Source organism: Mixophyes fleayi, chromosome 4 (genome assembly GCF_038048845.1).
Source record: "Mixophyes fleayi isolate aMixFle1 chromosome 4, aMixFle1.hap1, whole genome shotgun sequence".
In the NCBI taxonomy this organism is placed as follows: domain Eukaryota; kingdom Metazoa; phylum Chordata; class Amphibia; order Anura; family Limnodynastidae; genus Mixophyes; species Mixophyes fleayi.
The window spans coordinates 162,674,440-162,701,041 of record NC_134405.1 but is presented as its reverse complement, the minus strand read 5'-3'; the positions used below and the strand labels follow the sequence as shown (position 1 = coordinate 162,701,041).

Here is a 26,602-nt window from a genome sequence, read left to right as displayed (position 1 = left end):
AAATTATTTGTTGAAACAAGAGTGGTTTATTTAAGTGTGTCCAACTGTTACTAGCCTCGTTGCTTTTTATTAGACATAAAAAAAAATATTCCATGATTTGACATCATTCAGCACTTTGCTCTCTCATGTTTCAGATACATATTAAGTAGATTCTAACTATAGGCTTTGTGCAAATTTTGAAATAACAAACTATTAACTATTTTATGTATCATAGTCTATAAGATTTACCATGTTGAATGCTCTGTACAATTTTCTCTCCCAGGCAAGGCAAATATATATATATATATATATATATATATATATATATATATATATATATATATATATATATCTGGACGCCACCACAATGGATTTGAAATAAAAAAATGGAGAAGCAAATGAAGTGCAGACTTCTAGCTTTAAATCAAGTGGTTGAACAAAAATATTGAATGAAATGTTTAGGAATTACAACCATTTTTATACACAGTGCACTATTTTTAGAGGCTCAAGTGTACTTGGACAAATTTAACGTAATCATAAATAAAATGTTCCTTTTTAATACTTTGTCTCGAATCCTTTGCAGCAATGACTGCCTGAAGTCTGGAACCCATGGACATCACCAAATGCTGAGTTCCTCCTTTGCTATGCTTTGCCAGGCCTTTACTGCAGCAGTCTTTCAGCTCTGGATGTTTTTGTTCGTGGGTTTGGCCTGCCTTTAGTTTTGTCTTGAGCAAGGGAAATCCATGCTCAATCGAGTTGCCATCAGGTGACTGACTTGGCCACTCCAGAATATTCCACTTCTTTGACTTAAAAAAACTCCTGGGTTGCTTTCACAGTATGTTGTGGGTCATTGTCCATCTGTAGTGTCAACCGCCGTCCAATCAACTTTGCTGAATTTGGGTGAATCTGAGCAGAATTGTATCCCTATACACTTCAGAATTCATCTGACTGCTTCTGTCTTCTGTCAGATCATCAATAAACACTAGTGACACAATGCCACTGGAAGCCATGCATCCCTATGCCATGACACTGCCTCCACCGTGGTTTACAGATGTGGTATACTTCGGATCATCAGCCATTCCAAGCACTCTCCATACTTTTTCTTCCCATCATTCTGGTACAGGTTGATCTTTGTTTCATCTGTCCAAAAAATGCTGTTCCAGAACTATGTTGGCTTTTTTAGATGTTAGTTGTCAAATTCTAATCTGGCCTTTCCATTCTTGAGGCTTTTGAGTAGTTTGCACCTTGTGGTGAACCCTCTGTATTTGCTCTGGTGAAGTCTTCTCTTTTTGGTAGACTTAGATGATGATATGTTTACCTCTGTGTTCTTCACTTAGCTGGATGTTGTGAAAGGGATTTCCATTACCATAGAAAGGATCCTGCGATCATCCACCACTGTTGTCTTCCATGTGTCCAGTCCTTTTTGTGTTGCTGAGCTCACCAGTGTATTCTTTTCTTCTCAGAATGTACCAAACTATTGATTTGGCCACTCCTAAGGTTCTCGTTATCTCTTTGACAGATTTATTTTTACAGCCTAAAGATGACCTGTTTCATTTAAATGGAGAGATCCTTTGACCGCATGTTGTGGGTTCACAGCAACAGCTTCCAAATGCAATGCCACACTTGAAATCAACTCCATACCTTTTGCCCTGCTTAACTGACAAAGAAATAACAAAGGAATAGCCCACACTTGAAACAGCTTTTAAGTCAATTGCCCAATTATTTTTGGTCCCTTGAAAAAGAGTGGGCTACATATTAAACAGGTGTAAATCCTAAACCATTCTTCAAGTTTGGCTGTGAATACCCATAAATTAAAGCTGATATTTAAGTTACAGTAAGTAAGTGCAGACTATGTTTTGGTAAACAGCTAAAATAACAAAAATTATTATGACTATAACTATATAAAATTATATATACACAGATGCATATATTTCATATACAGGTATAAGCATGGTTGGCATGTTTATATACATCTATCATATGTGTGTATGAATTTTTTTGCAGATCTATGCATTTTTTCTAAATACTTTTATATATAATATATAACTGTAATAGGAGTTGTTTTAGATTATTTTATTAAATAATGGAACTGAAATAATCTCTGCTTTCAGTCCTATTGTGCATCTCTCCACCTCTCATAATTATCATCATTCTATCCCTCTTTTTATTACCACTTCCGTCTTTAAACCCCTTTATCCTTCCCCTTTAACATTACACCTCTTCATCTGTATTATCATCATTCTTCCCCCTGTATCATTATTCTCACCCTCTACTCATGATTCCACCTCCACATATTCAGAGCGCATCAGATTTTGACATCTTGTTTAGAAGGCACCAATGCAGGATGCATTTATTGCAGAGCTAAATTCTGCCGTGTACTCATAGGGGGACGATGATCCCCTCTAAGCACTTTGAGGTCCAGAATGCTAGTTGCAAGGTATTCTGGGGTGCCAAAATGACATATGATGTCGTCTGTCACAAAGGTGAGTTAATGAGCTCACTGCTGCCTCTGGACATCACAACCCTTCTCTGAGCGCTATCACACAGTGCTACAGAAGAAGTGAGAGGAAATCTGTACTGCACATGTGCAGAACTGTTTTTCTCCTTAAGTAATGCACTGCCGTTACATAAATGATTGTGCACATGCAGCAGAACAGATTTAAAATGAGAGCATGTGTGGATGTTGTAAAGTGCCTTACTTAACACATTCAGTAATGCTTGAACCTTACTTAAGCTTTAAGTAGGAGACATAAAGTAAGGTTATTAGGTAAGTAGCTATGCTGAATGCTAATTATGCTACGTTAAGTTTAAGGTCTCTTACATTAAGGTTTCCCTAAAAGTGTTCATTAAGAAAGTGTAGAATATCTTGGGAAATGACACATACATCTATATAAAAATACAGAACTTTTTGGGGAAGTATAATGTAGACTACCTACACTGCTACTGTATATATTGTGCGAGAATTATATTATTATTATTTTTTATTTATAGGGCGCCACTAGGTGTCCGTAGCGCCGTACAGGGACAAACAAAATTACAATACAAGGTGAGACAGCACAGTACAGTAAACAATAAGCACGGTAACTCAGTGAGCTCAAAGCACAGCTAGAGGGGTGGGGAGAGGGGAAGGTCCTGCATACGGCTGAGCCCAAGAGGGAGGGCCCAGAAGACAGGGAAACCCCCAGAGGGGAGAGGAAGGAGCGAGAGGGGATCGGGGAAGAGGGTCCTCGAGGAGGAGGAGGGCTAGGTAGCTGGAGAGCAGAGTTAAAAGTGGTGAAGACAGGAGGAGAGATGACCCTGCTCAAAGGAGAGTACAATCTATGGGGTGGGGTAGACAGACAGAGAGACACGGGGGAGAGAGGAAGAGATAAGGATAAGGGAAGGGGAATGAAGGGGAAGAGGTAGAAGAAAAGGTAAGAAATTAAGTGGGAGACTGGAAGGCTTTAAGAAAAAGGTGGGTTTTTAGAGCCTGTTTGAAACTGGACAGATTAGGGGAAGTTCTGATAGAGGGAGGGAGCTTGTTCCAGTGGAGGGGGGCAGCACGGGCGAAGTCTTGGATACGCGCAGGGGAGGAGGTGATCAGGGGGAAGAGAGGCGACGGTCATTGGCAGATCGGAGAGGGCGGGATGGAGCATGAATAGAGAGGAGGGTGGCAGGCTACTATGTTTCAGTGAAAGCTTGTACTTCATTCTTGGTAAGAAAAAAAACTGATAAAACCCAAAGCAGATAAGGACTTCAAAATATACCTCATTATAATCTCTAAAAATTGGGAAAAAAACACAAACATACAAGATATGAAAATTAGTGTAGATATATACAGCAAAAAAAAATATCTCTTTTTATACGAGGTCTGCTATATCAATTCCTGTGTATGTGGACCCATTTTATATTTAGCTGTTAATGTTCTTTATGCAACTGGAAAATATGAGATTTCTGTACCTGCTCATAATTAAAGAGTAACAGGGTCATATTCTGAACAGTATTAGTGCTACAAACCACTATTGTGAGTACTTCACAGTTTTGAGTGTACACAAATGGCTGCAATTGCATCATTTGAGCACCATGACATTTGCACTTTGATATGCTAGAACTCAATGTATTAGATTATTTTGTAAAGAATTGTTTTGTTTAACATTATGTAGATTACTGTTGTGCTTTTATTTCATCAGTCGACTCTACATTATATTCAACACCACACATTTAACATCATCCAACAGGAATCATATTAAATATCATTTTATGACAACAATTTTCCCTCTTGAGCAGCATGAAAGATTCACGAAAGGGAATTTATGAAGCAGAAAACTATGCAGGCTTGCGGCACAACAACGATTTTGTGTCGCCATGCACCTAATTGGCGCAAATATGTCCATTTATACAGGCAACCATATGGTTTATTCAGAAATGACGGCATCATCTGTGGGAATGTAACATTTTAACCTTCAGATGGGAGGATCTTGGTGGATATAGCCAAATACATCTTGTATTGCACCCACCATGCACATTTCCATCTGAAAAGAAGTCCCACAAAAGGAGACACCAAGTGATTATAGAGGGGCTCTGTACTCTTTCCCTTGTGGACTGTATGATTTGCTTTGTGGTGTATCTATAGATTCCAGTACAATTGGTCAAGTGTGGCTAGTATTACAAAATACACAAAATACAACAAGAAATATATCAATCCATAAAAGCATGTTTAGCCTGGCCCTCGTTACGAACATAAATTTCCGAATACAGTAGTTCTGGCAAGGGACAGAGGGGAAAATGCCCCATGGGCCGGTCATATTTTTATATATGAGGACCAACTCCCAAAGGTAGGATCCTTTGGTGTCAATGTACCGTAGCACTCCTGGTTTGTGGCTTGCTAAATATTCTGTTGCCTACTGTGGCCTAAAAGTGTCCACTGAATAAGCCAACACCACTCCTTGCAGTGTGCATGTGCCCCGACTACAAGGTGTTTCATATAGACATGCGTAGACACCTTAATCGTATCCATCTATTTTTCTGTTATGCTAAAGGAACATCCATCCATTTAGTCATTGCCTGATGCTGGCCTTATCCTGAACATCATTCTTCCTAAACTGTCTCCATATTCCCAAAAAAATAAGCTCTCCAACTTATTTTCTTTATCAAACATGTATTTTCTGTTTAAAGTCTGTCTGCTGAGTAGGCTGAATTGTGGTACATTATACATAAAATGACAGTAATGTATGATAAAGTCCACTCCATTATGCTCTCTTTCACACCTCAGCAGTAGGTTGCTATGTTTTTGTAGCAGACACAGAGTGACAGACAGTTTGATAAACTTGTACTATGTGTTGGTTGATTTAAACACAGGGACAATGATGTCAAGAGAAGTGCGATGCTTGAATTTTCAGCTTTTTGTCTTATATTAGATCCCATTAGGACACCGTTCTAAAGCTACAGAATTGTCTTCAGCTTTCTGCAATGTTGTGGGGAATTAATATATAGCTGCCAAATATCTTTAATTCAGTTTTTAAAGATTTGTCTCTGGAAATAACTATAATTTTCAATATTGACCAATTACCCAGTAAAATTCTTCTTTCTAACCATCCATTCTTGTACACTAGGCTTTACAAGTTAAAATTGATTAAGAAGTTTTTAAGATGCAAAAAGCATGATATAATGAAATTCAGTAATTTGCCTGATAATGAGTATTTCAGTTTACCTAGCTCCGCTGAGACAGGATCGGGCGCGATGTGCTTAGTTGCAGCAGTTCAGCAGAAAAAGTGTCTTAGGAGCTATTTTGAAATACTGGCACTTATATGAATTCTTTACTGTGTAACAGAATTACAGTGGAATGTGCAGTTGATGCGGAGCAAAGTATTTTACCTTCATGGATTCATTTCTTTAATTTCTGTTTTGGGGTTTAATGGGCTAAAATATCATACATACATCTTTAAACTTCTTAGTCTACCCTGAAAAAGAATATCATTCAAATCCATAATTTTGTTGCCCATGCAATAATACTGAACTGCTTTTATATTATCATTCTGCAGATAGTGTCAAGTGGACCTGTCACAGTCCTTTTTTTGGATTTATTTCATAGAACCTTGTTCATCATATAAAGTTTTAAAAAAGAAACAAAACAAAAAACACAGTTTACCCCCTTGGCCCAGGAGGGAGATTTTAATTGAGCATGGTATTTCTGTGCAGGGCTCTCTCCCAGGTTAGCTTCCTCCAGCTTGCATAGCAGGAGAGCACTGAGGTATAGAGGAAGCTGGCTACTACTGAGCATGAGTGCTTGTCGCTGAAGGGTGTCTTCTGCTATACTTCATACCTCTCCTGCTGTGAAGAGGTAGCATTTGTGTTTTCTTGCTTACTGATATCACTACCCTGACCACATTAAAAGGAGTTTAATGTCTTCGTCGCAGACCTAATATATCGATGATGTATATATTTCCCATGTTTCGTTGTGTGACTATAATGAAAGGTCACCCTGTCTCCCACAACAAAAACACTGGAACCTCAGTGTCAACCCTAACATTATCAGAATTCTGCCGCCTTTCAGCTCTTGCATATTTAATGTGCAGTACAGATGTGTTTGTAAAACACAATTTAATATGCAATTTTGTCCTTGAATAGTTTTTACCATAGCTATGAATCAGTGGGTACATTTGGGATCTCAAATTCAACCTGTCCAATTTTATGATGCAATATCATTTTCATTCAGTATATTAGTCTGTTTTCCACACCAGAAGTTTTAGAAATGAAGCTGGTATTACTAAGAATTATAGTTTATCTGGCAATGTTCGGTGACTGAGTGATTGCTGCCAGAATATGGAGATTCGTAAACACAAAAACTTTCTCTGGTTATTTAGCCAGATTATATGGAAGTTAGGCAAAATAATTTGATTGTTTTATGCTTACATGTGGTAGTTTATAATATGTAACTCTATATAGAGACATGGGATTGTAAATGGTGGCATTGGAACTGTATTTAATTATGGTACTAGTCATAACATTTTTATATAGTAGTCATGGGGACTGTATGTGGTCAACATGAGATGTCTGGACATTTGGGTGAATAGGATGATTAAAGCGTCCACCATTCCTACCTAATGGCATGAGGCTGACACTGATGTAATCCTATATAGTCAGGTTTTGTAGTGTGCTTTGCTTTGCTAGGTTTAATATATAATGCTAGTTGAAAAGTCTGGGAGTTTCTAACTATACAGTAAATTATTTTAAAAACATGTTGTGCTACCATTTTATGTATAATCTTTTGCACTCAGTGGTGGAATTAATGACAAGGCAGGGCACTATGGGCCTGGTGGTGAGGAGGCCCACCCCTCTGCAGAATCTTGTACCCTTCTTAACGCAGGGAGGCTGGAGCAGTGAAGCCCCATACCCCCATAATCCACAGAGGCCCCCCACTTTGCTTTTCTGAAAGAAGCAGAATCGCTGGGCCTCATAGCAACATTTGGGAGGGGGAGGTTCTGCTCCAATCTCCTCCTTTTTTCAGAAGAGCAAAGTGGGGGCCTCTGCATTCCATCCTCCTAGAACTCTCTTCTTTTTGCAGAGCAGTAAGTGATAAAATTTTTACCAAGGCAGGATATATATATATCAAATCTGCAGAGAATACCTAAACAGAAAATGTGAACATTTTGGTGAAAGGCAACTGAGGAGCCCCCTCTGAAAACCTCTTGATTATCACTGTGTTGATATTCACACATTTATCTTAACTTGACTTGTATCTTTGATACCTTACAGATTATATTACTTTATTTCACAAATGCTGGTTCTTATTGTACTGTCAAATTTGTTTAAAGTTTTGATTATTGTAACGCAAGATTTATTTTGATACTAATGTGTGTAAGTTGTTGCAACATTCAATCATGCTGCCCTTTACCTTAAATGTAACCATATCACTAACCAAGTACAGTACCGTCCATAATACCTTCCACCATATCCATCTTTACTTACCACAGGGATACATTTTAATACACACTTTACAGTTGGTGCTAAAAATTTAACGTTTCACTGTGCTTTTAGACATGATCAGTAACATGTATTGTTGCCATTAAGGAACTTCCTGTTGTAGCAGAAAAACACATATGTTAAACTTACCAATTGAACAAATCTTCTGAAAGCTGAGACCAATATAAAAAGCTTGGAAGCCTGCATATGGCAAAGAGGACAATCAATAGTAGAAGCCATTGAAAGAGCGTTGGGTGATATAATGGAGACAGACTTAATAGGCTGATGATTTACAGTCTTTGTCTGAATTACCTCTGAGTCATCTAAAGTTGACAACACCATCTGAGGTGGGAGTACCTTGAGGTATCGGTAACGCCAGCAGTGATGGGGGGGCTAGAATTCCATTGAATTACGTAGGGCGTATACATTAACAATACAACAGGATTCCAATACTCAGATGCTCAGGAGCCTTCTCAGTTTGCTGTTCAAAGTACAAATGATTGACTGATTTATTTTGCTTTTACCACTCTATATACATAGTTTATACAAACTAAATTTAAAATCCACTATCTACAAATTGAATGTTCATTTACTGTAATATAGGTTTTATCAGGATTGTAATAGAAAACACACTGTAAGGGTGAATAAAGAAGCAACATTTCCACCGATTTATGATGTGCTTCCCGCATATTCCTTTAATAATACTTGCATACAACTATGCTAAAATACTGTATTAAAGATAATTGCATCAACTTTGCAATAAATAATCCCCAATGTGTTTTCATTTCTGAAATATAGCAAATGTGCAACTGTGCAGTAATCCATATAAGAATGGATAAGTAATTAGCTTAAATTCATCAAGTGCAGGACCATGACAGCAAATGTCTGATTAGTTGCTATGAGGTTACTGCACAATTGTACTTTGCTAGTAACTAATCCCCACCAGATGTAATATATTGTTATATAAACACTCATATGGTGGGGGTGAAGTTGCTTAGAATTATGAGGCAGTTAGTTAATGTGTGGTGGGGATCTACTGAAGAAATACATGAATTAAGCCAAGAATACAATTAGGGAAAATGTATGAAAAGTGGTTATCCTTTAATTTTAAGTCTGAAGTTGTGAGTTTGTTGGTCTAACCCCACTTACAGTATGAGAAAGGATGATGCTTATAGAAAGTTGGTGTTTGAGCATCTGAGCATGGACTCCCATTAATCACGATGTTGCTCTACGACAAATAATGGTCTCTTAGCATACTGTAATATTTCAGGTCACTTTAGGTATCAGGGACCTACCCACTACATTTTGGAAAACATATTTTTCAGACATTGTGATTAGCTCCCTTGGTAAGAGAATTATGACACAATTAACCTGAATATAATCACAAAATAAACTCTAAAGTCTTTTCCGAAAATATGTGGAAAAGATATAGTCCTAATTAACACAAAGAGGGAATTCAAACTGCCAGTAGCATGGTTGTGTGTTGCCTTGAAGCAATATGGCATGGACAGGGTGCCAGAGTGCATGTGAAGCTACATTGCTGTGCTATGTTATCATGCAAAGTGCAGTGTGCTTCATAGGCCACATGCTAAGGGTCTGCCATAGTCTTAATAATTAACTGGAAAAATCAGCATGCAGTTTTTCCCTGATGCATTGTGTGGACCATCAAAGTACGCTTTGTTTGCCATTGCCTAATTTGTACTTCAAAAATGGACAACAAATATCATAATGTGTATATATATAATAATAAAATTATTGTTTTCAAAACAGTTTCCATGGATGGTCTTAAACTGAAAATTGTATCTCTTAATTGCTTTATGAATCTACTTACACAATGTGACATGTGTGACAAAGATTCACACGCAAATGTTTTGCACAGTATACATAGGCGGACCTGTAGTTAAGGTCTGGTGGTTGGGTGACTGAACATACAATTAAATAAGAGGTCACTGTTTATATATTGGCATACAGGGATATTTACACACATACAGTGTCCTACAGAAAAATGTTGCAAATATATTATGGTAGGTTGACCAACCAGGTTCCATTAACAATTAAGACTTATCATATTGTAATTTAAATCAACATTTTGTTAAAAAGAATTATTTGGGAAAGTTAGGCAAATGTTTCTAAAGTTCATAATATTTTTCTGACATTTTTGTACTAGATTAAGAACTATTTACTACTACAGGACTGTACTTAAAATTAGGTCATAATTTCCCTATTGAGATTAGTACAATTCCTGGGTGTAGTCTAAGGATAATTAGTTAATGTAGCACACTTACTCTTTCCTATTTCATACTGATCGTATGGAGTGCATACAAAAAATGCACAGATGTATTTTTACGTGGCAAGTAGCTAATTTTCATTTCATTTTCTTCTCAGGGACTGAACCAACCTCCCAGTTGCCTGAGGCTGTAACTAAAATTGTATTGTTCCTTATTGTAAGATCAACTCAACACATAGTAACATAGATGCTTTTCCTTCCAGCCAGCTTCAATAACTAAAATGCTCAGATGACATTGTTCTCTTACATCTTAACATTCTCATTTCCAGTTCTTAAGAGTCTACATCTACTAGGTGTGTTTGCCCACTAGAGTGTCCAGGGTTCTACTAGGGGAACTGGACATGCTAGCCAAGCTTGTGATTGTTCTAAGGACTACATCTTTCAGGTTAGCTCTAAAGAGAACGATTGTCTGGTAGAACTATAAATATCAGTGCAGGAGTTATGTTTGGTTAGTCTGGAGATCTAATAAAGCAAACTGTATATTCTGATGAGTGCACTGGATGAGAGTAGGAGGTATATTTTCTACAAAAGCACAGGGATTGCTATGACAGTATGTGACAATGACTTAACCTACTCCTGACTCTGATCTATTTGCTGGTGTGTGGCTCCTGAGAGAAACATCTTTGTGCTAATCTGGAGATCCTATTCATTGCACCTCCCTCCATACAGATTTCTACAGGAAGCATTTGAAAATCCAACAAAGTCAGAGACCCAAGAGAGAGAGACTAGAGCAAGAGACATAGACACTGCGTGCAATACACTGTTCTCTGTTATTAGTCATTTGTAGATCCGTCTGACTCACTGCAGCATCCTTCACTAGAATTAAAGAAGATCTGTCATCTGAAAGTTATTAAAAAGGGTATGAGTGTGAATTAAAAGGTAATTTACTTGTCTTTATTTTTCTATTTGCTTTATATTTTGCCAAGCAACTCCTTGCCACACACACTTTCACCAGAATGAGTGAACCCGCATGCAAGTGATGAGTAATCCAGCAGTGTAAAAAGGGCCGACACTGCTGGCATTTCTAGGAAGCATTGCTGTCTCATGATGACAGCAGCACTACAGCTGAAAGGGAGTATCATTTGCATAAGCATATAATACTCCTGCAGTACCTAGAATCTCATCACAGTGTGCATGCACTAGATTTCTAATGTTACGCGAGTATCTGAATAGGAGCATAAAATACCTGTGCAGAGGTTACATCACGTGCCCACTGAACACTCTAAAGAGAGTAGGAACAAGGAGGCATAAAGAATGATTTCATAAGTGAGAGCAGAAAAATCAAAATTAGTACTCAAAGAGGACATCTCATGTCTACAGTTGTATTTCTAAGAATAGAAAGGCTTTAGTGGATAGGGAATAAGTATTTCCTAAATTGCACCTACATATCTGTGAATTTTATGGATATTGCTTTCCTATAAAGAAACTTACATTTTACGTTTAGAGGTCCTTTTAAGTCTACATAGGATTGTTTTTTTGATATGCAGCACATGGCTTTGTAAAAATGAGAGCACCATTCTGTTTGGGGGAACTGTAAAGAAATGACGAACAATACCCTAGTGACATCACCATTTATTCCTATATGTATTAGTGTCCACAAGTATAATACTCATTAATGTAAATGCTTGCACCAGCTGCCTATTGTTTATTGAATCGGTTCTGTAAAATCAGTACAAAAATTTTAATTTGGAAGCTAAATTAGAAAAAATAATAGGTTCAAGATGGTTTGCATATGTGCGATCCAGCTTGAATGTGTTCAATCCTAAATTGACACTTTTTTAATATATTTTATGGCACATATTAAACGCAAACTTTAAACAGTAGTGTTTGGAGTTCAAACAAAAGATACTATACTTTAGTTTAGAATATATTACCACCACTAATTTTAATGTGAATGGCAAAAAGAAAACCTTGAAAGTGAACATTGAACCTCAACTGCAAAGATAACCAAAAATGATGAATGGAAAACACGCGCTACAAATATCAAACAACAAATTGGGATCATGATCAATTTGTTCATGAACTGGTAAAATTCAATTGAGTTTTGAACCTGTTTGAAATTTTTGATTATCTCTACTCATTAAGAATATAACATGAGTTAATTTGAACTTTGACCTGTTTCAATTTAGGATACCCCTATCACAATAAAATATTTTTTGTATTCTAATGTACAGTTGTGGCCAAAAGTTTTGAGACTGACACAAATATTATTTTTCACAAAGTCTGCTGCCTCAGTTTTTATGATGGCACTTTGCATATACTCCAGAATGTCATGAAGAGTGATCAGATGAATTGCAAGTCCCTCTTTGCCATGACAATGAACTTTATCCCAAAAACAACATTTCCACTGCATTTCAGCCCTGCCACAAAAGGACCAGGATCAGGTAAGTGATTTTCTCGTTAACACAGGTGAGAGTGTTGACGAGGACAAGGCTGGAGATCACTCTGTCATGCTGATTGAGTTAGAATAACAGACTGGAAGCTTTAAAAGGAGGGTGGTGCTTGAAATCATTGTTCTTCTGTTAAACATGGTTATTTGCAAGGAAACACGTGCAATTATCATTGCTTTGAACAAAAAGGGCTTCACAGGTAAGGATATTGTCGCTAGTAAGATTGCACCTAAATCAACCATTTAGTGGATCATCAAAAACTTAAGGAGAGAGGTTCAATAGTTGTGAAGAAGGCTTCAGGTTGCCCTAGAATGTCCAGCAAGCACCAGCACCGTCTCCTAAAGTTAATTCAGCTGCGGGATCGGGGCACCACCAGTGCAGAGCTTGCTCAGGAATGGCAGCAGGCAGGTGTGTGTGCATCTGCACGCACAGTGAGGCAAAGACTTTTGGGGGGTGGCCTTGTGTCAAGAAGATTGATTTGCCCTTTCAGATTGTTTGGGGCATCTGGAAAACTGCTTGTCCGGAGAAGGAAAGGCGAGCGCTACCATCAGTCCTGTGTCATGCCAACAGTAAAGCTGCCTGAGACCATTCATGTGTGGGGTTGCTTCACAGCCAAGGGAGTGGGCTCACTCACAATTTTGCCTAAGAACACAGCCATGAATAAAGAATGATAGTACCAAAACATCCTCCAAGAGCAACTTCTCCCAACCATCAAAGAACAGTTTGGTGACAAACAATGCCTTTTCCAGCATGATGGAGCAACTTGCCATAAGGCAAAGGTGATAAACAAGTGGCTCGGAGAAAACATCGAATTTTGTGTCCATGGCCAGGAAACTCTCCAGACCTTAATCCCATTGAGAACTTGTGGTCAATCCTCAAGAGGCTGGTGGAGAAACAAAAACCCACAAATTCTGACAAACTAAAAGCATTGATTAGGTAAGAATGGGTGGCCATCAGTCAGTATATGGCCCAGAAGTTGATTGACAGCATGAAAGGGCGAATTGAATAGGTCTTCAAAAAGAAGGGTCAACACTGCAAATATTGACTCTTTGCATAAACTTAATGTAATTGTAAATAAGCCTTTGACACTTATGAAATGCTTGTAATTTTATTGCAGTATACCATAGCAACATCTGATAAAAAGATCTAAAAACAATGAAGCAGCAAACTTTGTGAAAACCAATACTTGTGTCATTCTCAAAACTTTTGGCCATGACTGTACAATAAGAATATCATGCTAATTATTTGTCTTGAAATGATTGTTTCAAGTTAGACCAAGTATAGCCTTTGTTGGCATTTAGTGGCTGTCTATGGCAATTTAATGAGGACTGTGGGAGGCATATTTAGGGATAATATTAAAGTATTACAGAGTAGTTATAAAATACCTATGTTCTTAGTAAACTGTCAACTAAACAAACCTCCATATGTTATTTTAAGACACTTAAAGGAAGTAGAATGGAAACTCACAATAACACCTTTTTCTCATTCACATGCTGTGAACAGAATTTCCATGAACAAAGACTATCAATACATCATAATTAAAGGAAATTATACAAAAGGACAGTGGAGGAACTACGGTGGCTGCATGAGTTGTGGCTGCTACAGGTCCCAGAGGAGAGGTCCCTGCACTCCTCCACCACCCGGACCCCTCTCTGCTCTGAACAGAGTGGACTCCACTGTGCAGGCTCTGGAGCGTGCATGCTCAGAAGAGCCCCCCTCTGTGCTCAAGCATGACCCCTACCCAAATTTTACTGCGGTGTCCAGCATTGCACTGTTCCACCCCTGCAATAGGACATTCCCAAAGATGAATTGCATTCCTGTAAAAAGCTGGTGGAAAAGTACTCTTTCATTATTAGTCCATGTATATTCCTGGATAGTCAATAAGCTGTCATGGCACACCCACTAAAAAATGTATAAATCTAATCACACAGAGTACACTTATACATAGAATATCGAACACAATGACATATTAGACCAGTGTGCATTTATATCAGTCCTACAGTATTTACGTAAAGACTTCTGTCAGATAACTGTATTTCTAAGACACGAGCCCAACCACTTGCCAAACTATTCCAATTCCAAGAAAGTGTAACATTTTATAATTTGGCTATTACAATTTATTGTACATACATGATGTTTGACAGCGAGTGGTATCAATATTTTACTCTTGTGAATAGTCTCGGATCATGCACTTAGCACTAATTATCTATTAGCTTTCTTTAGTAATGCAGTCCAATTCTTAAATTATATGCACATTCTTATTTGCAAATATCTTTTCATCTTATAGTTGTACCAACCTTTAGAATAAAAAATGCAACATAGGACTGGTATTTCTTAATGGTTCCGTTACTTGCTGGACCATGAAATACACAATATAAAATTGCTGTAGTGTGAAATGCATTGTCTGATATATCACACAACCAAGGGGGACGCACAGATTATGTATGCTAAGTACTATGAATCTAAATTACCCCTCCGTCTAGCTACATATTCTTATTTCCTGGCAATGTTAGGATTTGGCAAATAAGGATAAAAGGACAGAATATATATTTCAGACACCTGTGCCAATAGTCCTTTAGTGTAATAAGAAGGTTGATGTGTTGGATATGGTTTTGAGAAAGACCAGATCATAGAGGTGGCTTTGACAAGTGTCGGCACCTTATCAACCAGTTACATCTTTTCCCCATGTGTGGAAAATGTTGTAATAATTTATAATATAACTGTAAAAGTAGTGGACATATCCATGAAAACATTTAATAGTTTTGTGTTGTTAGATGTGTTCATAAGGGAAATTTTAATTGGTGATATACATTGGTGCCAGAAAAAAAATCAATTAGAACTACAAATCAAGCATCTTTAATATGCTGAGCTGAGGACATATCGGAGGAAAGCAATCATGAAAATAGTGCAGGTTATTTATGAAAAGTAAAGAAAATATGGTTTAAAAAGTGGAACTGCCTGAGAATTCTACATTTGTGACCATGGAATTCTCATTTCTACCTCTTACTACAGAATTTCTTTACTATATAAGAGGGATATTCATAAAAGAGTACTGCCTGGCAAAGTGGTAAAAGTCCTCTTACCGCGGCCAGCCAGTACTGCCGGTTTCACCAGCGTAAGTTTTAAATAGAAGCAAAACAAGATGTTCTATCGCTGCAATAAGCAGTACCAGAGAATCCATGTTTTCTCTGATGGATCATAAATAGACCCCTTAGTTCTTAAGGTATACTGAATTATTTTCACTGTGCCATTCCTGTACAGTTTATCAGTTAGCAACATTTTAAATTACACTACAAAATTTGAGGCAGAACTCATAACAGAATATTACTACTTTGCTATATGTAAATAAACTTAACTTGAAATTAACTTTAAATTACTGAACTGAAGAAGGTTTCTAACATATACTGGTGACATGATTTCAATACTTGTGTAAATTTGGCACAGACCACTGACAGTAAAATAGTTAATGAACGTTAGAGGCCTACCACTTTCCTCATTTTCTTGTCGTGGTAAATTACTTTGGAAAAAGGTTTTTTTTCATTATTCTTCCATTAGCTACTCTCACAAAAAATAACACAACCCATAAAATATTAGACCTGCATTCTCTTTACTGCAGTAAGCCACTGTATTCACATCTCTAGGGATTCCTGTCTGTCACCAGAGGCCATTGTAATGCATGGGGCACATCAGCCTCTATGAAACTATTATTCCCATGTGACAGGAAATGAGTGGTTGTCAAGAACACCACCCAATCACTTCCAAAATGTGAGCCGCTTGTAGATGGCAGCCTAAGTGTAGGGCAGCCATTGTAATTGGGATTAAAGGGTTAGATAAGAAATGCACTTTGTTTTATTTCTATTGTTTCTGTAGATAACATTGGACAACTGTTTAGTTTTACTTTCACTGGAAGGCTAAAGCTAGTACTGACAGTGTGGATTGTACTATTGCATGAGAAAATGGAGATATGTTGATGTATGACAGTAAATGTTTCTAATGTGAGCTATCCTACCAGCCATGTAAAGCAGCCCAGGGCCAGCTTTAAACACATTATTTAAAATCTGAAAATCATGGGACCTAGTAAAAAAAAAAAAAAATAATAAAGTTGACAGGGACATCTTGGTCATACCTAATTGGTTCATTAGGTATGACCAAGATGATAACTAAACAGGCTATTAGCTGGGACAGATTAATTCTTCAGTCGGAACCACTGTCCGACTAAAGAATTTGAATTAATAAGCATGTTAAATCATTTGTTATCATTGCGATTAACGTGAACAATATGTGACTGGTCATAAATAGACCATTTAGAGAACTGCACATTGCATTTTCTAGCAAATTCTACTCTAACACTATCATTTACAGATCATAAGGCTTATAGGGAATGACTATACCCTTCCTGCTATCCTCTAAAGCAGTGTTTCCCAACCCTAGTCCTCAAGTACCCCTAACAGTACATGTTTTCCATATATCTTAGCTGGAACACAGGTGTAAACATTATTGAACGACACATTTTGAAAGATCCACAGGTGGTATAATTATATCACTGGTCACCTGGAAAACCTGCACTGTTAGGGGTGCTTGAAGACTAGGGTTGGGAAACACTGCTCTAAAGGTAAACATTTTTAATATGCTATGTACTGTCATAAAACATTTACAACAATGGTCTAACAGTGATATTCAGGGTTAACTTATGTTTTTACTGATAATTAATGCTTATGTTATTATCCTACACATTTCTTTCAATTGAGTGGTGTTAACTTATGGGTTAAATTGAATAATTTATTGTTTTGTCCGCATCATGTTTCAACTCAATGCAGTTCCCCCTGAATAACCTTAATTTGGTTTCATCTAGTCGATCTGTCTTTGAGAGATGTTAACATTCCTATTTTCTAAAAAATATTTCTACTACATATAAAAGTTGAGACATGATATTGATATATTTAATAAGAAAACATGATGTGAATAAGGAAATCATCATCATCATTTATTTATATAGCACCACTAATTCCACAGCGATGTACAGAGAACTCGCTCACATCAGTCCCTGCAGCAGTGGAGCTTACAGTCTAAATTACCTAAACACACACAGACTATGGTCAATTTTTTAAAGCCGCCAATTAACCTACTAGAATGTTTTACCCACACAAACACGGGGAGAACATACAATCTCCACACAGATAAGGCCATGGCTGGAAATCAAACTCATTACTCCAATGCTGTGAGACAGAAGTGCTAACCACTAAGCCACCATGCTACCCAAATCATTTACTTAAATCTATACAGTATAAAAGTCAGCAAATATCAATTTATACATGCATACAACCTCAAATATGCAATTCATAATACCAACAAAATACCCATTGCAAGTAATTCAAAAGCTATAAATATATATTGAAGAAATCAACCACCTTTGTCATGTACTGTGTTCAGTACCTGTAATCTAAACTTTAACGTCTTCCAGCTTATTTCTCTTCCTAAAACTTACTGAAACGATAACAACAATGGTGCTCAAAAGCTGTAATCCATTACTCAACACAACCACACAAAAAAAGCCAAAAAACAGTGAAAAATTTAGGAACCTATTTATTAAGCTGGGGTGATCACGTAGATTTTCTATAGCTGTTTAATCCCAGTGATAGAAAGTCTGGTATTACCCCAAATTATCACTAAAAGGTTGCCTGGGCAGCTGGCAGTGATACAGTGAGCCTCTGTACATATGTGAGCCGCCATTGGTGATTCATAGAGGAACTGGAAGCCCGACTTTGGCAAAAGTGAATAAGGCATTTTTTTTGCATACTGGCACTGCTATCGCCATATTGAGACAATAGCATTGTTTCTTGCACTGCTGTGGTCATTGTTGAATAGGCTTCCTTGTGCTATGGGCAATACAGGGAGGTTGTTTGCATCGACGTTAGCCTTTAATAAGTAGGAAGAAACCCTATATTTAGGATTTTCTCTGCTTCCTAAATAGACCCCTCCATACACATGGAGAACACAATTGTGCTAATCAGGAGACAGAATTGTATTGCAAGCAAAATATGAGCACCTACATATGTGCAGAGATAATAATTTTTAATAATTTTTGTCTCGCCTAATCAAAAACAATAGGATAGGAATTTGATGGTAACTAAAATATTGTCATAAAGTAACTCATAGTACAATAGTTGGCCAATCTGGTAAAAAAACAAAACAAATTGACAACCAAAATTATACCCTGTTTGACCTGCTTAAGCATTGATTAGGCCACGATACCCCAGCAGAAGTCTTAGGGGCTATTTGACAGCAAATATTCACTTTTTTTCTAGACAATACTGGTAAAATAATAATCTAACCTGCCTCCTCTCACACTATCAGCATCTAACTTTGCATCAAATCCAACACTGCCTACTGTGTTCACTAGTGTTATCGCTCAGTACAATATAATATGGTCCTGTGGGAGCTCTGTAAGTAAATAGTACACTGTGCTTCAAAGGCTAAGTGGAAAACACACACTCAAAAGTGAGGCCAAATTACAGTTTTGCCTATACATTTAACAGACACTGCTTCAATGGGCCCTTAGACAATTACATACTGAACTACTGCACCAGTGTGTTGTATATTTTATCATATACTTTATCATCATGTCCAGCAGATTAATGTAGGTTGTAGTACCAGGTAGATTTTGTCTTATTTTAATTTCATACACTAGGGTGTGCAATGCACATAATATTACTACAAACGTTGTTACAAAACATGACCCAAATAACACAACTCTGATGTGATCCGCAGGAAATGATCAGATCTTTTCTTTCATTGGTCTAAACTATACTAGACAGATAAAACATACTTGCCAACTCCGGGAGACTCCTGGTATTCGGGTAGGTCTCCTGGACTCCCGCGAGAGCAGGCAAGGATCCTACATACAGCAACTTGCTCTTTAAAATGACACGATTCGCGGTGAATCGGGTCATTTTGGCCCCGCCCCTGTGACAAAACCGGCATTTTGTGGCGGGGCCATAAGGACGCGATTCGCCACGCCCCTCGTAATTAAGTTTCCAAAAGTTGGCAAGTATGAGAGAAAATCAGATATTGCTTTCATTAACCACAGCACATTACAAGCTTTGTACTACCTGGTGTAAAGGGGAATATAAGTTAAGCATTTTTCATCAATAGTTGAAATTGTGTTCCCAATAAACACTTAGAAAATGTAAAATTATGATATACCTAAATCAGTTGATAGGCCAAATAGTAAGAAATGATGCTCTGTTCTTTCAATATATTATACATAAACTATCACATAATATCTCTTTCACGCTGTAATCATAGGCTCCTAGTATATTCAAATGCAAGTTACAAACCTCTTTCTTCTGTTCATCTTGTCTCTGAAACTTAAGATTGTGTAAATCTACTGCAAGTGTCAGGAAAATCCAGCAATATTGCCATCTGGTGAGTGGGAAGCCACCTACATTACAAGCCCTAGCTACTGACTGCGTCAGTGCACATGCCATCCAAATATTCTCAGCAGATCCATGCACAGTTTTGAATACATCATGATAAAACAAGTAGAAAAAGCAAGTTTCTGATTGACAATGCCAACCATTGGATTATTTAATTATTATTATTATTATGTTTATAACCGGGTATAAAAAAATGTATTCTGTATAAAAATGCTCTACCTACAATATTTCTATATTGTGTTATATGTATGCTCTGTTATATGTAAAGACTATAGTAGAAGTTTGTGTACACTGCCTGGTTACATAAACACCACTGTGAAAAGACAAAATTACAGTGCAGCAAAAACATATTTAGAAGAATAAGTAACAATCAAGTGAAACAAGAGTAGATTAGAATATTATAATATACATGCAGAGTTTACAAACCGTGTCTTTAGGGTGGCCCAATAAGTAGAAATATGGGGACCCATGCTTGTCACTTTTCATGCACATGGAGAGACTGGAAGAAGGTACCATTCCTAAAGGAAGGGGAGGAACAGCCTAGGACCAATCATTAGAATTAACAGAACAGAAACACAAAGATATAGAACTGTTGTTAGCAAAGACTTTTTAGTATGATTAGCAAAGTTACAGAAAGATATCTAACAGGAAATAGGTTTTGTATACATAAAGCATGCAAATACAAATATTAGTAAAAGCTAGATTTTTATTGAGGATATTTATGTAACACAATATTGTTAAATGGCATTTTGATATGGTTTTTAAAGTTATGTTAGATACTCTGCATTTGTACCAAGCCAGAGGGTAATCACTAGGCGTTGCTATTTTGGCCCTTTCAAATGTGTTCCTTATGAGGATTATTAAAATTCTGACTAATGTTCGCAGATATTTGAATCGTGAAATATGTAACTATCATTATTTTAGTTATGAAAGATTCAGCAAACATTATTCTAGAGCACAGAGAAGATTCCACACCAGACAGAAATAAATAGGACCTGCAGACATTACAGGAATCTGGAGGTTTTGTGACAGGAAGGAAGGAAATCAAGAGAGCTGCACAATTTTCGTATCTCTCGTAGAAGCAGACATAAATATAAGCCTATTTTACCCAGTAAAAACCATTAGATGAGTTTTGACATTCATTTTAAAAAGACTGATTGAATATGTTTTAGTCTGTTTTATTACCAAGATCTTCCCATATATAATAATTCTTTATATTTTAATAACCGCACAATACACTTCAATGTTAGATAACTCTGCAACAGCAGATGTGTCCCACAATCATTCTACAAGGACTACTTAGGTGCCTGTTAAATTTAATAAAAGATAGTAAAATGCTGAGGTGCCATAAAGTAGTAGCCCTGACTGTTTTCAAAATACTTTTATTTAAAAATTCCAATTAGGAAAACTGCAAAGTGATGCTTTTAATACCCAATTATTCCTTCACTACAATTAAATGTTAAATACTGAGACGTTATATTACCTTATTTATTATGTTAAAAAGGATCATCTGTAAATAAAAATACTTAAGGTATTCCAGTGAACTGTTGCCTGGTAATAGGAAAAAGCTACGTCTAATGCTATATCTATTCTTTAGGTTGAATACAGGGCAGTTCTGGAGTTATTAGACAACACTATAATAATCTATCACACATATATATATATATATATATATATATATATATATATATATATATATATATATATATCATACTATTATTATGGTACAGGAGGGAAGCCAGAATAGCACAGTGGAGACACAGGTTTGTAAACCCATTACCTAGTCTTCACGTAGCCAGGAGCCAGTAGCTGAGCGCTGTGCAGAGCTGATAATCAGCATGGTTATCACAGGCATCCCCCGCAAGGTAAGGCTAGTTAATAAAAACATCATCAGCATTACGGGGTTGTCTGAAAAAGGCTGTGAGCAGTAAAATTATTATGGCAGAAGAGCGATAAGTAAATAGGTAATGGAGGTTAAAAAAAAAACGTCTGTTACAACACAAATTTTACCCTAACAATGCAATTTTTTTTAGATTCCAGTAAACAACTAGTGATGTGAAACGCATAGAATTATTGTAGTTTCCAACTTCTGATCCATTTTCTGAATGACTGGACCTGTTCTGACTTTCAATGAGTGACAGCATAATACAGATCTCCTTGAAAAAAATACTGAATATTTTAGAGTATAGCTCATTTCGCTGAAAATGGCCAATTTGCTCCAGTCGCCAATATCCAACAAAAATACTATTAACGGAATAAAAAAAATGTATGAATTGCTGCAGATCAGACACTTTGGGGTATATTTACTAAACTGTGGATTTGAAAAAGTGGAGATGTTGCCTATAGCAACCAACCAGATTCTAGCTTTCATTTAGTTAGTGCAGCCTACAAAATGACAACTAAAATCTGATTGGTTGCTATAGGCAACATCTCCATTTTTTTCAAACCCGCAGTTTAGTAAATATACCTCCTTGTCTCCTCACTCCTATCCCAGAAAATCTTATACACCCTATCCTTTTAAGGCGATATGTTTACGTTTATGTTTGTATCATAAATAAAAAATAATTAATTTTTGGCTTTTTTGGGCTCTTTTTAGGATTTTTTGGGCTTTTTTTTTTTGCTTGTTTTTCCACTTAGCGGTTGCTTGTTTTTCATTTCAGAGTTGGCAACCCTGTTTGGGAGTAGACTGGAGCTAGAGCAGCCAGAACAACCATTTCTACCATGATCTAGACATCATACAATATACTATTAATGGTATCTTACTCCTGACAAACTTGACAAGATGTATGCTACATCCTAACTGACTTGTTGGAGGAACTATGGCCACAGGGGAACTTTTTATCAAACATGGAGAACATACTGAAGTTGTCCATCTTTGAGATACTGTATATAGACTCAAAGAAAACAGCAGTATTTCAATATTTTTTCATATTGATTTTTATATGATTTTAATCATGTACTGTTCCCATGTATCATCTACCTTATGTACTGGAGAGAGTGGTCCAGGGACAAGATAATGAAATGTTTTATTCAGTTCATGTCTGGTGACAACTATGTCAGAGTCACAATTATGAGGTCTCCGGAGATACTCCTGTAGGTGAAAGACACCAATACTCGCTTCTTTCTAGAAGTAATACATCCAGTAGTAAAATAGAAAATATTGTCATTACGGCTGTCAGGATAAAGCATAGATCTGATATGCTGAAATAGAATATTGGATGTCAGGACCCAAATAAATCTTTGCATGAATACCTAAATTAACCTGATGGTCAATTCAGATAAAGGTGTGACCAAATGAGCCCAAGAACAGGTAATTAAGTTAGGTAAACCCTTTGTGCAGAGACCAGCTTTAGATATGCAGATCACAGACATTCATTGTATTTGATCATGTATTTCCCTAGCTAGTACTTCCCTTCAATAGGTAGTATAAACACAAACTAACCCCTAGGTGTAAATTAGAGAGCTTGCATTTATTTACAAGGGATAATTCATAACTGCAGGGTAAATAGGTTGTATCAAATTAATCCATTGATAAGCTAGTGTAACAGTTAAAGACGCAGCGTTTGATGTAATGGTGTTTGGAGGTTTTTACATCCCAGTGTGAGGAGATAAACCCACCACTTTTAGCAGCTTTCAGGACATAGCACTGTTTGCTTGTGACACTTGAATAGACTTGTAGGTACCGCTCAGCATGTGGCCTGACTCAATGAGGCCAGGGGATAACATAGCCTATAGGTAATACTGTATAGACAGAAAGAATTCAGTTTTAAAATATGCCACTTAAAATCAATAAAAGCAGAGATCAACCACCTATTCCTCAATAGCATGATGAAGGGCAGCTCATATGGTAAATTAAGAATTCTGCCCCACAGAGAAATGAAGAAAGGGAGTGGAAGCTCTGCGAATGCCCTGTACTTAGGCATGTTTGATATGAAAAGATGGACAAAGTCATAGGGGATTTGTTAATGATAAGATTGGATCGATGTAACGCTGTCCAAGACAAATATATCACATTGTAGAATTGGTTAATAAATCAGGCAACAGGTAAATTTGGTTCGAAAAGGTGTCCCGATTAGCATTAACCCTGCCCCTGTGAATGCCGCACCCATTTCAGGTTGCTTAAAAATCTGTGTTCTGAGGTAACAAATTGTCAGACTTTTGGGGATCAATCTAATTGAAGGACTGTCCATTATTTCTGCCTGCCCCAGGCATACAGATTATTATATGTAAGTAATACTCTGTACGTTATCTCTTTTATTTTAAACTGTTTTGCTTGTTATGTCAAATTTATTATTTGTTTATTCATTATTTTTCTTTATATCTGGATGCCCTGTACCTTTTGTATATTAAATCTAAAATTTAATAAGTTGCGTCCCTGATACTCTAAAGAATCCATAGCCTGTGTAGAAGAGAGATTGCTTGTCCAGGTTACCCTGTGTGTGATTGGTTGATACATTTGATTAACAAGCTGTGTGGGCTTGTATGTACATTTGTGTAACAGTCTGGAGGTGTGAAGAGTTAACCCTGTGGGTGCTGGTGTGAGTCTTGCTAGTTTGTGGAACTAGGAGCCTGTGTGCCAGTGTGGGACAGTATATTGGGGTCCTATTGCCCATAACCAATAGGTGGTGGCTGTACCTGAAGTGTCCGGGGGTGTGAGAGCGCTGTGTTGGGGGGCGATTCCGTAGGTCTAAGAACCTGTGTGATAGGTGAGAGAGACTGCGGGCTGAAATCGTGTGTGACCTCATACAGCGAACACCCCAACGTCACGGCAGCTGGGAGCGCGTTCGTGACAACGGCTCCCATGCTCCTCCCACTGCAGACTTTTGATCCACAAATGCTATTTGTTTATGTGTAAGATTAGGAAACATTATGTTACAGGTAAAATAAATCTCTACACTTCTTCACCCCATAGCTGAATCACACTTTGCGTAATATACATGATATCCATATATTGTGCAGAAGTAGCAGAATAAATGTGGAGGTACATTTCTTGATCTGTACTAATTTCATAAAAATACCCATGGGCAAAATTATAGAAAGAGGAATATTTTCCTACACTATTGCCAATATTTCCCTATATGATGCACCTAGAATAAAAATAATAGATTTCCCATGTTTGTCAAAACAAAATGTCTATTTTTTGCAGCAGAGTAAGAAACAGAAATATATCTTACCCATCACAAAATTGTGAAAACTACTGTGGTCATTGTTCAAAAATATTCCCCAATAAGAAGAGGTTATAAGCATTTTATTTATTTTATCTTAATGCATATTAATATAAACACATTTGATCTGGAAGGTGACTCATTAACATTTATTACTTGCACTTTCTGTAAATTAAATATCTGATTAAATCATATTTAACTGTCGCAAATTGAAAAAAATAATTAACGGAGACCGCTGGTAGTTAAGCACACAGAAGCTGCACTGTTAAAATGTTTGAAGTACTCTGTATATGAAGAATTACAATGACCTTGTTATAAGTTATAGCAAGCAGTTGTCATGGCAACGACCACTTCCATAACTTGTAAAATGTACCAGTAGAAAGGGTAAAAGAAATTGAGTACACGGCTAATCACAGCACAACTTACAATGGCATCTTAACATACTGGATTCCGTTTCATACAGGTTCTGCTGTTTGGAATTAGGACTTTAGGAGCAGAATGGTGAAAAAAGGAATTGTATGAACAAAAGACAAACAACCTTAGGTGAACAGTAGGGAAATGTAGTTGTATTAGAACAATTTGTTCCAGCTCATTAACACATGCCTTGCAGTTAGAGTTTATTTTTTTTAAAATAAAACGTTAGCAAGTTAAGTTTTGGTACAAGAAATATATAATTATTGTAGGTTACAATTTTTGGGTACATTGTAAGTAACTGCAATGCAAACATTAGATCAATTTATCCTTTTAAATATAAACAAGATCAGATAAGAATATTTAAAACTGCATTCTTTTTTTCTTCCAAATCTAGAGGTTCTGCTCCACATGCATCATGCAGGCAGAAGAAATTGATATTCATAGTTCCGGCATGAACATATCACCTATCAAGGTGAAAGCAAATAGTCTATGAATATTAACACAAGTAGAAGAAAACTGTGCATTTGCTGGCAGATTGAAGAATTTTACCATTTTATGCAATATTAAGGGAAATGATTATTGACCCGTTTTTGTAAAGAACCACTATACATTTTGTATTATAAGATTTATTTGCAGTGTTTATATCTGCAGCATATAAATGTGCTGTGAGATTACAAAATTATATAATTATGAATGCCCTTATTTGGGGTAATAGTCATTTATATACAAACTGTGCAGTTACATAACCAGTTATCTGCAGAGGCACAAGACCAAGCCTGTGTCTTTTGTATATCAGTAGCTCTGCTACATTACTAGTGAATTCATAGGCATGTGCAAGGGGGACCTGATTCATCAGGGAGTGCAAATTGCGATACGTGCCATATTTTGTGTAAACTCACACTGCGCATGCCCAAAACCAGAGTATACACCAGAGAACGCAGCAACGTGCAAAGGACCCTTATTACAGCCTAGATTTCATGGGCGGAATGG

At 36.9% G+C, this 26,602-nt stretch overlaps 1 protein-coding gene across 8 annotated transcripts in view; it reads right to left on the bottom strand.

The window, feature by feature from the left end:
• The window catches only part of MAGI2 (membrane associated guanylate kinase, WW and PDZ domain containing 2), a 768,432-nt gene that overhangs the window by 5,519 nt on the left and 736,311 nt on the right, over positions 1-26,602 (bottom strand). The window contains exon 22 of one of the 8 annotated variants that reach the window (XM_075208718.1): positions 20,460-20,551. The exons of 6 other annotated variants lie outside the window; for them this stretch is intronic. In XM_075208718.1, coding sequence (XP_075064819.1) covers positions 20,460-20,551 — 92 coding nt within the window. Of the gene's footprint in view, positions 1-20,459; positions 20,574-26,602 lie in introns of all 8 variants that reach the window. One more of the 8 variants, XM_075208720.1, reaches the window with a different exon arrangement.